The sequence below is a fragment of the Marmota marmota genome, unplaced genomic scaffold (assembly GCF_001458135.2).
Source record: "Marmota marmota marmota unplaced genomic scaffold, marMar, whole genome shotgun sequence".
In the NCBI taxonomy this organism is placed as follows: domain Eukaryota; kingdom Metazoa; phylum Chordata; class Mammalia; order Rodentia; family Sciuridae; genus Marmota; species Marmota marmota.
The window spans coordinates 57,390,594-57,405,853 of NW_026000174.1; the positions used below are offsets into that span (position 1 = coordinate 57,390,594).

General features: G+C 37.9%; 1 protein-coding gene across 1 annotated transcript; it reads right to left on the reverse strand.

Moving 5' to 3' along the window:
• Positions 1-10,821: 10,821 nt before the first annotated feature.
• LOC107134850 (olfactory receptor 4C46-like) lies at positions 10,822-14,459 on the reverse strand. The gene is made up of 2 exons (XM_015476872.2): positions 13,564-14,459; positions 10,822-10,846 (listed from the first exon to the last, which is right to left on the reverse strand). Exons 1-2 carry the CDS (start codon positions 14,457-14,459, stop codon positions 10,822-10,824), a joined length of 921 nt encoding a protein of 306 aa, XP_015332358.1.
• Between the last annotated feature and the right edge of the window lie 801 nt (positions 14,460-15,260).

Here is a 15,260-nt window from a genome sequence, read left to right on the forward strand (position 1 = left end):
AGTGAGTTTAGTGAAGGGTAAGAGTGGCAGGTCCTTGTTTAAGGATATTCTTGTGAACCATTATAGTGGCCCGAGGGACACCTTGCAGGGCAGCATTGCTCAGGTGAAACTGGTTCATCACCTCCTCAATGAGACACAGGTTGCCATGGAAGTCCTGCTAAAGGTAGAGCAGAAGACCATGGACCAACTAAACATGATCAAGTTGTTTCAAGGTATTGACACATTGAAAACATCTAGGTTGTGCTGGAGCATTCATGTGGGGACAGTTACTGCAGCACATCATGGAGGCATGAGGAAAGCAAAAGGAGGAGGCCCAGGGAAGATTCAGGCAAATTACATGCTCTGTGAGCTACTCCACAAGAAGAGCACCACACACAGAGATCTGAAGCCAGCAAACATCCTGGTAGACATTGGAGGAAACATCAACTTCTTTGACTTTACCTGAGTTGCAGGTCACAGCTGGGCAGGAGCTGGACACATTGTGCAGCGCTCTTCTGTACTGTGCCCCAGAACTCTACCAGCAAGATAACAATCCTGTGGTGGGTGCCTGGATCCTGGGTGTAGTTCTATTCTTCATGTTCACCGAGGAATCTCCAATTTAACTTGACCACCTTTGTGCAGCTGAAGGAGAAGGTCCTGAATGCATGGTATGGCATTCCCCTTTACGTTTCTGCTAAAGGACTTAGTGTCATCAGTCAATTACTGACCATCAATCAACCCCATACAAAGGCTCACAATAGACCAAATTTTGAGGCACCCATGGCTGTGCCAGGATGAGAAATATTCACCAACTCATTCTAGTGAGCTACTCACCAACAACTCAACCCCACAATAATGACAATCATGCTTGACATGACTTATATCCCACATCACATCTGGGAATCTTTGGTAAACACAAAATCTGACCATGCAATGGCTACAGATCTGATGCTTCAGCACCAGGCAATCCAGGGAGCAATAAGCATGTTTGCATTCAGCATGCACATTCAGAGGTGGGGCCTTGCTTGCACACTGCAGATTCTACCACCTTCTGTGTCTCCCAAAAGAAGAGTGCCATTGAACTTGCCCTTCCCACCTTCCCCTTCTTGCTCAGCTGGCTGAGAAGAACCAGTAATCAGGGCAGCAGGGCAAGAGAAGAGCAAGTCTGCATTTCATTCCTGTCTGCATCCTACAGGTGAGCAACTCCACTCCCCGAATACCCCACAACATGACCTTGCATACCCCCTCCATCCAGGTCCTGGATGACCATCAGAGGGTGAGAAGCAGAAAACAAGTCTTCTCATGACATATCAGAAGAAGAAAACTCCCTCTTCACTGTGAAGCCCCATGGTGAAACTGCAGCCTATACCCATGACAACATCAAGGGCTGGGAGGGGATGGCTAGGAGGATTGCCACCTGTATTCTAAGAATACGTTTGTTGCTGCATGCTGTGTTGCTGTGTGCTGGTCCTGATGGCCTGGATTCAGAAACAAAGTGACGCCTATGAAAGTGGATAGCTGAGCTAGAGACAAAGCCACTGGACAGCCAGAAGATCCTGAGCTCCAATGATCCTGACATTATTGCAGGGGAATCAGCCAGACATGGATTTAAACAGACATGGATTTTAAAATACAGGAGGGAGGAGCGCAAACATCCTTGGGCTTCCACATATAGATTCCATTCATAAGAATATCTGGAGTTATCTGGGCCTGAGTGAGCCCCTCTGCCACCATCTGGGAGAGACATCAGAGACTGCTTTTCCTAGGACACTTCCCCTGTCCTGATTTTCCCTGTCCTTTATCCCATATTTATGAGATAGCAGAGATGATTTTTAATAAATTTGTTTTACTCCTAAATCTTATAATACTATTGATGCTGCAAAGATTTGAGAACTGTTTTTGACTTCTATTTTCTTGTTCCATAGAATGAAATATATACAATAGGTAAAATTATACAATTATGCATCAGGTAATGGAGGAAAAACATCTTAACCATAAGTATAATGGAATTTTTTAATATTAGTGGTTTTCAGACAACTATTTTTGTCTAGTAGTTAGATCATTTTCTTCTTTCTCTAGCTTCATGGTACTATCATTTTCCATTTGCTGTTTTGCAAAATTGGAGTCAGAAAACTTCAACATTCAGAATGACATACTTAATAGCTATGTCAAATTTGGAAAAGGGTATTGATGGCCACTGGACATAAAATCCAAAACTTGAGAAATACTTGGAATGGAAGCGAAGGAGGAGAGGTAGACATCTGCCTACAGCAAGAGTGTTGTCCAAGACCAATCAGGGAGTGGAAGATCTATGGAATTTCTAAATATGAAGATGAGATGAGAAAATGGACAGAGGGCATGTGTTGATACTGCCTCTCCATCTAGGAGTTTTCTGAGCTCTTAAAAACATCCTTGTGTGCATGACTTCTGAGATATGCCACTTATCTATCAGATTTGTAGAATCTGCTGGCTATTCTGGGATAGAGAGTGAAAAGAATAAGTCTTACTTATTTTAAGAGTTTATTAGCAAATGGTAACAATTGCAATCCAATAGATTGTGACATATTTGGTGGAAGACCAAATCAATTTATGTTCATTCTCTTGGCTTCATAAGATATTACTGTGATCAGATACAGCCATACTGAGGACAAACTCCCAATGTTGGGCTGCAGACTGATGCTCACCACAGCAGAGCTCCAAGCTACACAACACCACAGTTATATACTGTAACCTCTACTGCAGCATTTACAAGAGAAGCAAGCATAGAAAGATTCCTTTATCATTTAAGAAAATATAACATGCACATTCCAAAACTCAAATTGTCAAAATCATTCTCTACCTCTGGTTCACTACTAAAAAAAAAAAAAAAAAAAAATTGAAGGAGCACTATTTTACTAGTCGACTAGGCAGATATTACACTACATTCTATATTTTATTTTTCCAATGGAAGATATTTCAGGGTGAAACAAAGCATTGTGTATTTTAAAAACCAACCACCCAAACAAAAATAATGACCCGAACACCATAAAACTTCAAAAAACTTCTAAAAACTGAGGTTTCTAGAAAACTCTTTTCTGAATGCACTGTGACCTTAGTGCTTTACATGCTGATAAAATGAAGGTTGCCACTACTGATTTTAGCCAAACAGACTCAGGCAGGTGCTCGTGAATTACATTTCCCTCCAGCTACACGTACTCCAATAGGTTAACTATTGTCATGTGTGTTAGTGCTGCCAGCTCCCATAAAATACTGTCACGGGTGACTGGTAAACTCACAAATATACCAGCTGCTTTCAAAACTAAGGAATTGTTTCTCTCACTGTGCTGTCTTTCCATTCCTCCAAGAGTTGTAGACATAATACACAGTATTTTTTTTCATCATTCTACCTAGGTACAAGGTCACCAAATGTCCTCTGTCCTCCCTATCTTGTTGCTGCCTGTTTAGACACATATAATTTCCAAATTCCATAGTCCTCTGATTAAAGATCTGTGATGCTTCTTCATTTTTATCTATAGATGCCTCCTGTGGCATGATACATGAAGTAATTCATTGACACCTTCATCCTTACCTTCTTAAATTTTCTCTCAAGATGGCTTACCAAATTAGACTGCAAACAAAATTCTCCCCTAGAACACTGAATTTCACGATTCTCTATCCTCTAATTCTCTTCTCCACCTATCAACTCATCCTTCAAATCCTAGTTTTTCTGCAAAGGTTTTTTTCAGATCTCGGTAAAATCAGACATTTATTTTTTTCTTACTGCCTCAACCTCTGCTCTTATCATCAGCCTTAAAAAAAAAAAGAAAAGAAAAAGAAAAAGGAAAAAGAAAAAGAAAGCATTGACATGTATTGTGTGACAGCTAGTGAATAAGTCTTTTTAAATAACATTTGTTTCTTTTTGATCCCACCCAAAATGTTATAAAGTAAGTACTTTTCCAACTGTATAAATAAGGACACATAAGTTTAAGGAAAACCAATACTTCTAAATTTACACAACACTTGAATATTGAATCAGCTGTCATATCACGTTACTAAAATTACTGGTTTACATGCAATGTATTTCCATCTGCACTCGCAGAAGAGTGAGAGCTCTGAGATCCATATGTATGTGTCTCTCCTAGCTCCCAAAATAGAGCCTGGGGCATATTAGGTTCATGGATGGCATGTGTTGAATGACTAAATGAAAGGAGAACACGTACAAAGAACATATTTAGCTCTAAAGCATTTTTTTTAAATTTTTTATTGTTGGTTGTTCAAAACATTACAAATTTCTTGATATATCATATTTCTCACTTTGATTCAAGTGGGTTATGAACTCCCATTTTTACCCCATATACAGATTGCAGAATCACATCAGTTACACATCCATTGATTTACATATTGCCATACTAGTGTCTGTTGTGTTCTGCTGCCTTTCCTATCCTCTACTATCCCCCCTCCCCTCCCCTCCCCTCCCCTCCCCTCTTCTCTCTCTACCCCCTCTACTGNAAGGCATTCCCTCTAAAATCTGGAAAAAGACAAGGATGCCCTCTCTCTCCACTTCTGTTCAACATAGTTCTCGAAACACTGGCCAGAGCAATTAGACAGATGAAAGAAATTAAAGGCATCAAAATAGGAAAAGAAGAACTTAAATTATCACTATTTGCAGATGACATGATTCTATACTTAGCAGACCAAAAAGGGTCTACAAAGAAACTATCAGAGCTAATAAATGAATTCAGCAAAGTGGCAGGATATAAAATCAACATGCATAAATCAAAGGCATTTCTGTATATCAGTGACAAATCCTCTGAAATGGAAATGAGGACAACCACTCCATTCACAATATCTTCAAAAAAAATAAAATACTTGGGAATCAACCTAACAAAAGAGGTGAAAGACTTATACAATGAAAACTATAGAACCCTAAAGAGAGAAATAGAAGAAGATCTTAGAAGATGGAAAAATATACCCTGTTCATGGATAGGCAGAACTAACATCATCAAAATGGTGATATTACCAAAAGTTCTCTATAGGTTTAATGCAATGCCAATCAAAATCCCAATGGCATTTCTTGTAGAAATAGAGAAAGCAATCATAAAATTCATATGGAAAAATAAAAGACCCAGAATAGCAAAAACAATGCTAAGCAGGAAGTGTGAATCAGGCGGTATAGTGATACCAGACTTCAAACTATACTACAGAGCAATAGTAACAAAAACAGCATGGTACTGGTACCAAAACAGGCGGGTGGACCAATGGTACAGAATAGAGGACACAGAAACCAATCCACAAAACTACAACTATCTTATATTTGATAAAGGGGCTAAAAGCATGCAATGGAGGAAGGATAGCATCTTCAACAAATGGTGCTGGGAAAACTGGAAATCCATACGCAACAAAATGAAACTGAATCCCTTTCTCTCGCCATGCACAAAAGTGAATTCAAAATGGATCAAGGAGCTTGATATCAAATCAGAGACACGGCGTCTGATAGAAGAAAAAGTTGGCTACGATCTACATACAGTGGGGTTGGGCTCCAAATTCCTCAATAGGACACCCATAGCACAAAAGTTAATAACTAGAATCAACAAATGGGACTTACTCAAACTAAAAAGTTTTTTCTCAGCAAAAGAAACAATAATAGAGGTAAATAGGGAGCCTACACCCTGGGAACAAATCTTTACTCCTCACACTTCAGATAGAGCCCTAATATCCAGAGTATACAAAGAACTCAAAAAATTAGACAATAAGAAAACAAACAACCCGCTCTAAAGCATTTTTCATTTTAGATCAAAGTCTTCATCCTCCTGAGGAAATAGAACAAACATTTGGCAAATAGCTTGATTATAGTTCTACTCTCTAATGTAATCTTAATGATTCCACAATATAGAAAACAAAATCCTCCAGGAGACATATCAACCCAGGTAGCACAACTTCTCGTTGCCTCAGAACACTCAGGCACAGCAGGTCATCATGACATCATAACAGACCATTAAGAAAGGACAGCAGATAATTATAACAACAGAGCAGGTGATATGACACCACAGCAGGTCGTTATGACAACACAGCTGGTTGTTATTACATAATGACAAGTCATTATGACACCACAGCAGGTTACTATGACATTATAGCAGATCATTATGACACCGTAGCAGATCATCATGAATTCATGTGAGGTCATCATGGCACCATAGCAAGTCATTATGACACCATAGAACTTCATTATGTTATCATGAGAGAACATTATGACATCATAGCAGACATTATGATATAATGTGATGTCATCATGACACCACAGTAGGTCATTGTGACACCACAGCTGGTCATTTTTATCATCATGGCAGATCATTATGACTCCATAGAAGCTCATTCTGACACCACAGCTGGTCATTATGACATCACAGCAAGTCATTTTTAACACCATGGAAGCTCATTATGACATTACAGAACCTCATTATGACATCATGGATATCATTATTCAGCCACAGCAGGTCATTAAAACATCATAGCAGATCATGTCATAGAGCTGGATCATTGTCTTCTGAGGTAGGAAAAAGAAATCTTTGTCGTGTCCTGAACCACAGTTTATTCAGAACTATGTAGACCCAGCTATGCAGGGGATTAAGAAAAGGCAGACAAAAAAGTAGAGAAAAATAGCCATGCACAGTGGTTCAGCCTACCTCTGGTGGTTGAGAGTAAAGGCAGTCCAATTAGAATTTATCAGCTTGAACCCATGATTCTCTACTCCATCAGCAGGTGTTTGAACTCAAGGTATGAACTGATAAAATTCTTTGGCTACCAGGGAATTTCCCTTTGAATGGGGCATGGCCATACAACTAGGTGGTCTCCAAGGTGCCTTCATACTGAGAGTTCTTCGGGGCGTGGCCTCTGTCTCTGGGCAGTTCAAAGACCATCATTCATTCCTGGGTCTGACAAATGTTCATTGCTGGTATTTCTAGATGAAACCACAGGCTTCTGATGGTTTCTTATTGAAAAGCATGGAGAATCCTTTGCCAGATCACTAGCTATATATCAGATGCCACAGGGATATGTTAATTTGTTCAAGCAAGGAAATCACATCTCGTTCAGCACGTATACTTGAAGTCTCTTTCTGATTAAGCTTATGTACTTCCATTCTACATTTCCTATAACCATCTGTATCCTGAACAGGACAAATCATTCAGTTGAATGATACAACCCTGGTGTATCTTTCAAGACCTTCCTGGTGGTAATAAGCTCTGAAATGCCTCCAGGAATGAAATTTATATTTGTAATGTAATACTATGCCATGTAAAATACAATTTTATTTTTGTTTTACTGTTTTCCTAGATAGAGGCAATTCTACTGGCTTCCACTTGGCCTTTCCCACCATAATCATTTTCTCTCTATAGGTCAGGAGATCAGTGTGGAGATTCTACCTCTCCTGAGTATCTCTTTCCTAATTTTAATTTCAGAACAGCATGAATGACCGCCAAATGACCAGGACACCCAACACTGAGAGAAAGACCTGAATTAAAATTTCATTGATCATCTAGTCTCCATGAGACCTTCATCTTCAGGACCATACTAATATATTCTTTAATTATGGTCAGTTGATATTTGGGGTTCAGTAGTTGCATAGGTACCTGATTATTTCCATTTGCCTAATGGACTGTGCCCTGAAAAAGGCTTCAGTGTACCTTGAAGAAGAGTAGGAGAAAGTTTCACATAAGTTTTAGACAGAGTTCCGGCGTGCTACCTCAATCCACCCAAATTCTTTTTATTTTAGTTGCTCTGGATCTGTAGAGTGGCTGAAGTCTGGAAGATGATTGAGGGAACATGACTTCCTATTTTCAAAATTTAGTTTTGTTTTGATTTACTTACACTAAAATTTTTCTGCTAAACTATATCAACTAAGAACTCATTAGGATTTCTATAATATTTCACTTTTATGAAGCCTAAAATCAACCAGCCAAGGTCATAGATTTTTTCTGGTCTGATTATTTGGATTCATTCTTTATTTTTTTTCAAAGTTATACATGCCTTTATTATATAGCTATGCTTTCTTGTTGAATGAATTATATACACCATTTTGTACAAATTAGAATATGAATAATAAATATATATAGAGAGTTATTTGTAGGACTAGTTTATTTAGGGCTAAATTTTAACTGGATAATACTTCAAATTTTATTAAATACCTTAAAAATATTTTCTTGGTTTTATACTCCCAATATTTGTTTTCTAGCAGTCACTTCCATGCCTGGGCTATACAGAGTATAAATATATTGTCTAATTTTTAAAGATATCATTATGAGTTGCTAATTTGATATCTGAATTGAACCAATACTTTGTTTATCCATGCTATTTTGAATCTTCCCTTATTTCTAATTAAATTTTGACACAGTGTGAAAAGTTTATCTGTTTTGCTTTAGTGTATTTTGAGTATGTATCTTGTCACACAATTGATTTGATGATTCATAAGCTGACATTAATGGGAATTCAAATCTATTTGTGGACTCATGGAAATTTACTGAAGGCAGCATTATGACTGTTATTACTTTAAATTGAAGTCCAAAAAAGATTAGCAATCTATTATTCCATGGAAAGTATCAAAAACAGTGTTTATTCAATGAAAATTACTGGGTAGGTTGCAAGGTGCAACTTATTCAAACTTAATCACCACATGTTTTTTTTCTAATTGATTAGTGTACTATCAGTTGTAAAGATTGTGGAAAGACACATCGAATTTGTCATGGAGAATTTAGGCTCCATCTATATTTAAAATCATAATCTATCAGTATTTGTTATGATTCTCAAGGTTCTGTTAATATTAATGCTTTTAAGAAAGCCAACCCATCATGGATGCTAACACTCATTTAAAAATAGTTCTGTTTTTGCTTTAATATGTCTGTTTTCTCTTTATTTGCTTTCTATCAGAAAGGACATTGGCATAAAAGCAAGAACTTATTGAGGAAGGGTCTGTATACTCTGGCCACTTATTCTTTATTTTAAGGTCTATTGGTTCAAAGCAGGTTCAGGTGAATACAGCTGAATTCTCTAACAGAGGACTGACCTAATGTTAAAGACTCATTACACTAAAACCATGGAGAAATGGGAAGAGGAACTAAAAAAAGTGCCTCCAAATTTGAGCTGTGTTGTCCCTTATTTTTAATTTTTTTTTCACATCTTCATACATGCATTTTGTACAACAATGAGGGTATCCTTCCACCATCCATGAAATTCCCCTTCTCCCTCCTTTTCCCTCCCACCCATCTTTCCTATCTAGAGGTAATCTTCTTCCAGTGCTCTTCCTCCCTACCCCATTTTGAATCACCCCCCCCCCTTGTATCAGAGAAGACATTCGGCATTTGTTTTTTTGGGATTGGCTAACTTCACTTTGTATAATCTGCTCTAATGCCATCCATTTTCCTGCATATGCCATGATCTTATTATTCTTTAGTGCTGAGTAGTATTCCATTGTGTATAAATGCCACATTTTTTTATCCATTCATCCACTGAAGAGCATCTAGGTTGGCTCCGAAGTTTAGCTATTGTGAATTGTGCTGCTATAAACATTGATATGGCTGTGTCCCTGTAGTATGCTGTTTTTAGGTCCTTTGGGTATAGTCTGAGAAGAGGAATAGCTGGGTCAAATGGTGGTTCCATTCCCAGCTTTCCAAGGAATCTCCATACTGCTTTCCAAATTGGCTGCACCAATTTGCAGTCCCACCAACAGTGTATGAGTGTACCTTTTCCCCTTCATCCTAGCCAGCACTTGTTGTTGTTTGTCTTCATAATGGCTGCCATTCATACTGGAGTGAGATGGTGTCTAGAGTAGTTTTAATTTGCATTTCTCTGATTGCTAGAGATGTTGAACATTTTTTTCATATAGTTGTTGATTGATTGTAAGATGTGTGAGATGTAAAAATTTGTTTCTATATCCTGGGAACAAATTTTTACCCCTCACACATCTTCTTTAATTTTGTTATTCACTCCACCACCAATACTTTGGAGATGGAGTGATGTCACTTGACTCCTGCCATCCATGGATCCAATTATTTACTTTGCAGTTAGAGTTTCCAGTCCAGGCATCAAAGTTCCCACTGTGGAGTACCACCAACAGGGAAAAGCAATCACAGAAGTTTTCAAGGATGCCAGGGCTCCTCCCACAACTTATTACTCATAGTTGTGATAAAAGTTATGCATTGAACTCATCCAGGGTGGGTGAATCTTAAATGACAAATCACAGTGCATTCCAATTTCTCTAAGCTTTTTAATCCCTTTCTAACCCTTAACCCTTGAAAGTTCAGCATTTCTATCTCACTCATGAGCACTACATTTTGGTCCTTGTTGCAGCTAAATAATCAAACAGAGCTCTTCCTAACTCCATGATGTACAATTCTAAGAATATTTGTTTTAGTGAATTTGCATCTGTAAATATGGCCTGATTCAGCTTTGTTTGTTTCAACATTATCCCACACTTGAATTTATTAATAAACATATTCCTGGATTCCTGTCTGCATACATTAGAAAAATCATGTCATTTTTTGGAGTGCAGTGCACATAGGGTTACAATTTGCAGTTCCTTTAGGGTAACTTTAGACTTGAGTCTAGATAGAGGTTTAGAAATAACGAAGGGAGGTGGGAGTTAGCCCCAAGCAGAATCAGCATTTTCTTTAAGGGCAACTGCCTCAGGGCAGAGAGTCCTCAGGCAATGTAGAGTAATCCTTGGGAGTAAAAAGACCACCTACTAGTAGCAGGAAGGAACTCCTACAAGACATAGAGCAGCTTTGTTAAACACTTGCTAAGACTCATAGATCTCTGATCCATCTCCTCAATTTCCTCATCCATCTTGTGATGCAAGACAGAACCTGAATCTCACCTGTGACTCCTCTCTCTCCATGTCATTTTGTGTTCCACAGATGTAGAACCAGATGTGGGGATGTGGGGATTTCTATGAAGGTGACAGACGGAAGCAGGGACTGCGGGAATCTGACAAGGTAAGGGGAAGAAATATGTGTTATCAAAATAAGTTTGGTTTTAGCCTGGGACCTTGAGAGCTATAGAGTATTCACTCTACTCCATAACTTGTTCTGCCTGGAGGCAAGCGGATTCCAACCTTCTTATCCTTTTGTGATGGTCTTTTATTGTCTACTTGAGGACCCTAAGATGGTAGAGAAAATCCATAGACTGAAGCTCCCATTTTCTTTAGTTGTTCAGAGAAGTGCAGGGCTGTGAGCTGTTAGAAGCCCAGAGACATAGTCGCTGGGTCTTGTGCACACTGGCCTGATGGAGGTGATCTGGACATGATTCCAGTGTCCACCACACTCTGCCTCTTCACCAGCAGGACCAGAGTTCAATCTACAGTTTTCACACTCATATCCTTACAATAGGATTCTGCTCTTCTGCTGTCAATCTTACTCTCTTCATTCATTTACCAAACTGTGTAGGTTGAGTTATCACTGTAAATCTAAAATCTAATTGCATCACTTGCCATCTTAAAAATACTTTCAATTTTTTTTCTCCATGATCCTTACCATTAATCTGTAACAGGATTTTGAGAACTGTTGTGATTGTACCTATTTCTGTCTTTCTAGTTTCAAGAATGACAATTTACTTTTTACATTAGCTGAGTGTGCAGTTCCACACCTGGCATTCAGTAGGGTTTAAGTAAACAATTGCTGGATGAATATTCAACCTAATATCCCCAACCACATTGAATTATTTAGGTTTCCTGCATATTTTGTTTATGCCTTCTGTCCTTTATTAAACATCACCTGTCATGGGGATGCATTAATTCAGTCTCTTGCCTCTTCAGTCTCCTTACCCAATTTTGTCCCAAATGCGCCATTTATGTATCTTTCCTTGTAGGAATCCTTTCACATCCCCAGGTATGTATTTGTCATCCATCAAACATGCTTTCATAGCCCTCTGTCCATCTTAACTTGTATATATATATATATTTCTCAGGAGTTCTTTCCACTCCCTTCTGGGAGTCTCTCCATGAATCTTAAGCACTGGGAAGGAAGAAACTGGTGTGTTTTCATTCATCTCAGGGCAATCCCTCAAATCACTGTGTAATGAGTGAACAAATCAGTGAATGAAAAAACAAACAAACAAAAATCCTGAAGTTGCTTTTGTGTAGAGAGAGCTATATGCTTTGACAAATATGTTTTACTAATGAAATGTGACCACAAAATTACAGAAAAAAAGTCATCAATAGCCAACATGCATAGATAATGAGATCTTGCTGAGAGAATATCAAGGTCTAATGTTTTTGCTCATATGAAGAGAATATCAGTCGAAACCTCTTTCTCATTGCTCAGTTCATGTAGGGCAAAAGGAAAACAAAATGTGCTTTCTTTTGGAAGGCAAGCTTAAATTTCCCCTCAGTCTGAATCAGATTGAAGGTTAAAAAATATTATAGTCCCTATTACTAATTTTACAGAATTTACTTATGTGTTTTTATGCTTGTACTCAATCACTGACTGCTTATTAGGGACCATACTTGGTGCTAGCAAGCAAGTAATTCATGGAGTCCGGTTGTATATTATCAAATTGAAGTTCCTCGGAGACAATCAAGTTTCTTTTATGTGATCCATCCCTCCTCTAATAGGTTATCGACATAGGTCACAAGAGCTATAAATTTTTTTTTTCTGAAGACTACAAGGAAAGTCAGAAACATGATCAAATCTACATTATTTAGTACTCAGAGGTTAAATGTCCCTTATGTTTATAGTCCTAGTCTGTAATACCATAATATTATACAAAATGTATTACCTAAAATGTGATATATATGTTTATAAAAGATGTTTATAAATAAAATTTGATTTTTAGATATGGAAAATCAATTACCAACAGAATATGCTCAGAATAGTATTTTAGAATCATAATGAACACACTGATGTGATCTATTTATTATCATTGCATGGCCATGTAACATGGAAATTAACAGTATAATCTTCTTGAATCAAATGTATGATATATGATATGTCAAGAGCTTTGTAATGTTTTGAACAACTAATAATAAAAAAAAACAGGTGAACACATAAAAAAATAAATTTACAGATGAGAATGACAAAAATAAATAAATAAATAAATAAATTCCCTAGAACCTTAAAAAAAAAACAAAACAAAAAAACAGTATAATCTGGAAAACTAGTCAGAAGATTTCTGTTCAATACAAATGTTTAATTGTTTGTTTTGTTATTATTAAAAGGACAGCTTATGAATTTATATACATGGGTAAAGCAAAGAAAACCAAGTATTGATTTGGTAGATTTTTTCAACTTGTAGCATGGTCCTGAGTTTATTGTTCATTTTTATTCATACATTTTTAATTCCTTCAATGCAGAGTTTAAAAATATTGTTGCATTATAATTATACATAAGAAGGGTATGCCGTATTCACACATGCAAAATACAAGTTGATGCATCTCATGAATTGACAAATGAGATTGAATAAAGCACAAGTTTTGAGTAAATATGACTTTTATCTTTATCTTTAAAGTGCTGCTTGGTGAGGTCATTCAAAAGGGCCATTTGACACTTTCTTCAGTAAACTCAATGTTGATCTTCAGGCATAGTTATTTGTCCAGCAGAAAGAAACTTCCTAGTAAATAATTTCTTAATGGTACTTTTCATTTGGGCATTTCTCAAGGTGTAGATCAAGGGATTTAACATGGGAGTTATCATAGTGTAGAAAACAGCAACTGCCTTATCAATAGGTAACGTAACTGCTGGTCTCAGGTACACAAACATGGAAGGGAAAAAGAATAATACCATCACTGTGATGTGGGAGACACAGGTAGACACGGCTTTGCGCCTACCCTCTAGGCTCTGTGTCCTCAGGGAGCACAGGATGACCACATAGGAGACCAGCAAGAGGAGGAAGATTAGCAGGCAGATGAACCCACTGTTGGCAACAACAAAGAGCCCCAGAGTGCGGGTATCAGTGCAGGCCAGGTTTAGCAGAGGGCTCAGATCACACATAAAGTGATCAATGACATTAGGGCCACAGAAGGGTAGTCGGAAGATGAAGAGGATCTGGATGGTTGCATGGAGAAAGCCTCCCATCCAGGACACTCCCACTAGCAGGGCACACACTCTCCAGTTCATGATGGTTGCATAGTGCAAGGGCTTGCAGATGGCCACATAGCGGTCATAGGCCATCACTGTAAGCAGGATGACCTCTGCACCCGAGAAGAAATGTTCTCCAAATACTTGGGCCATGCATCCATTGAACAGGATGGTCTTCTTTTCATGGAGTGAATCCACAATCAGTTTAGGGGTATTCACAGAGGAGTAGCAGGCATCAATAAAGGAGAGATAGGCCAGGAAAAAATACATGGGGGACCCCAATAATGAACTGGCAGTGATGGCAACCACAATGAGCAAATTTCCTAACATAGAGATGATGTAGATGAGCAAAAACACAGCAAATATAATTTTCTGCATCTTGGGGTTTTCTGTAAGTCCTAGTAGAACAAATTCTGTCACATTGTTCCTTTTCTCCATGTACTTCCTGTGCAACTTTATTACATTACCTGAAAAACATGAATGCAACCTTGAATTTGTTAAACTTCTCCATGTCACAAAGAAAGGAACCCTGGTTTGTATTGTCTGTGAAATCTCATGAGTTCCACTGCTTGTTTCATAGATTTTGTTGAGCATAAAATATTGGTTCTGTTACCTTATAGATTATTCAGATGCCTCCTGAGTGATGATTGGGCAAGAAGCATATGCATGAGAAATTTTTATAGACATGAAAGTCAAGAGGCCCTTGGAATACATGGACTCTTTTGTGGAAACCAGAAAACTAGGAGAATAAATATAAGTAAAAGATTGAACAGATTGTGGCAGTTAAGTCCCTAAGGGAGGTAGAAGATTGATGTAACAGTCATCATGGTATAGTTAACAATTTTCATCCTTATTCTTAGGAAAATGGAGACTACAAAACATGTCTATGAAAATGAGTGCAAGTATGACAAGAAATCTGAGGAAGGGTGAATCTGGGGCATTACCCTTGTAAATGCAACTGTGTGTCCTGGAAGAAGCTGGTCAAGGCTCAGTGAATAATGGAAGCCAGATCCAGGAACCCCAGGTGGCTGACTATCCATGAGAGTTGATGGAAGAATTTCAGTGCAACAGTGATGGAAATGTAAGTATAAAAAGCTACTCTGAAATAATTCATAATGCTGGATGACTCAACCCAAGAGCTTCATAATAGCCAACTATAAATTACTTTGCAATATTTGTTCAGTGAATTTCATGGTACCAAGTTCTTTGCACACACAATTCTTTTTTTTTTTTTGTAGT

Excerpts from the sequence above, each read along its gene's own strand:
- LOC107134850 (XM_015476872.2), bottom strand. The coding sequence starts at position 14,459 with ATGGAGAAAAGGAACAATGTGACAGAATTTGTTCTACTAGGACTTACA. Across the intron at positions 10,847-13,563 it reads AAAAGTACCATTAAGAAATT|ATGGAGAGAGAGGAGTCACA; the intron begins ATTTACTAGGAA and ends ACACAAAATGAC.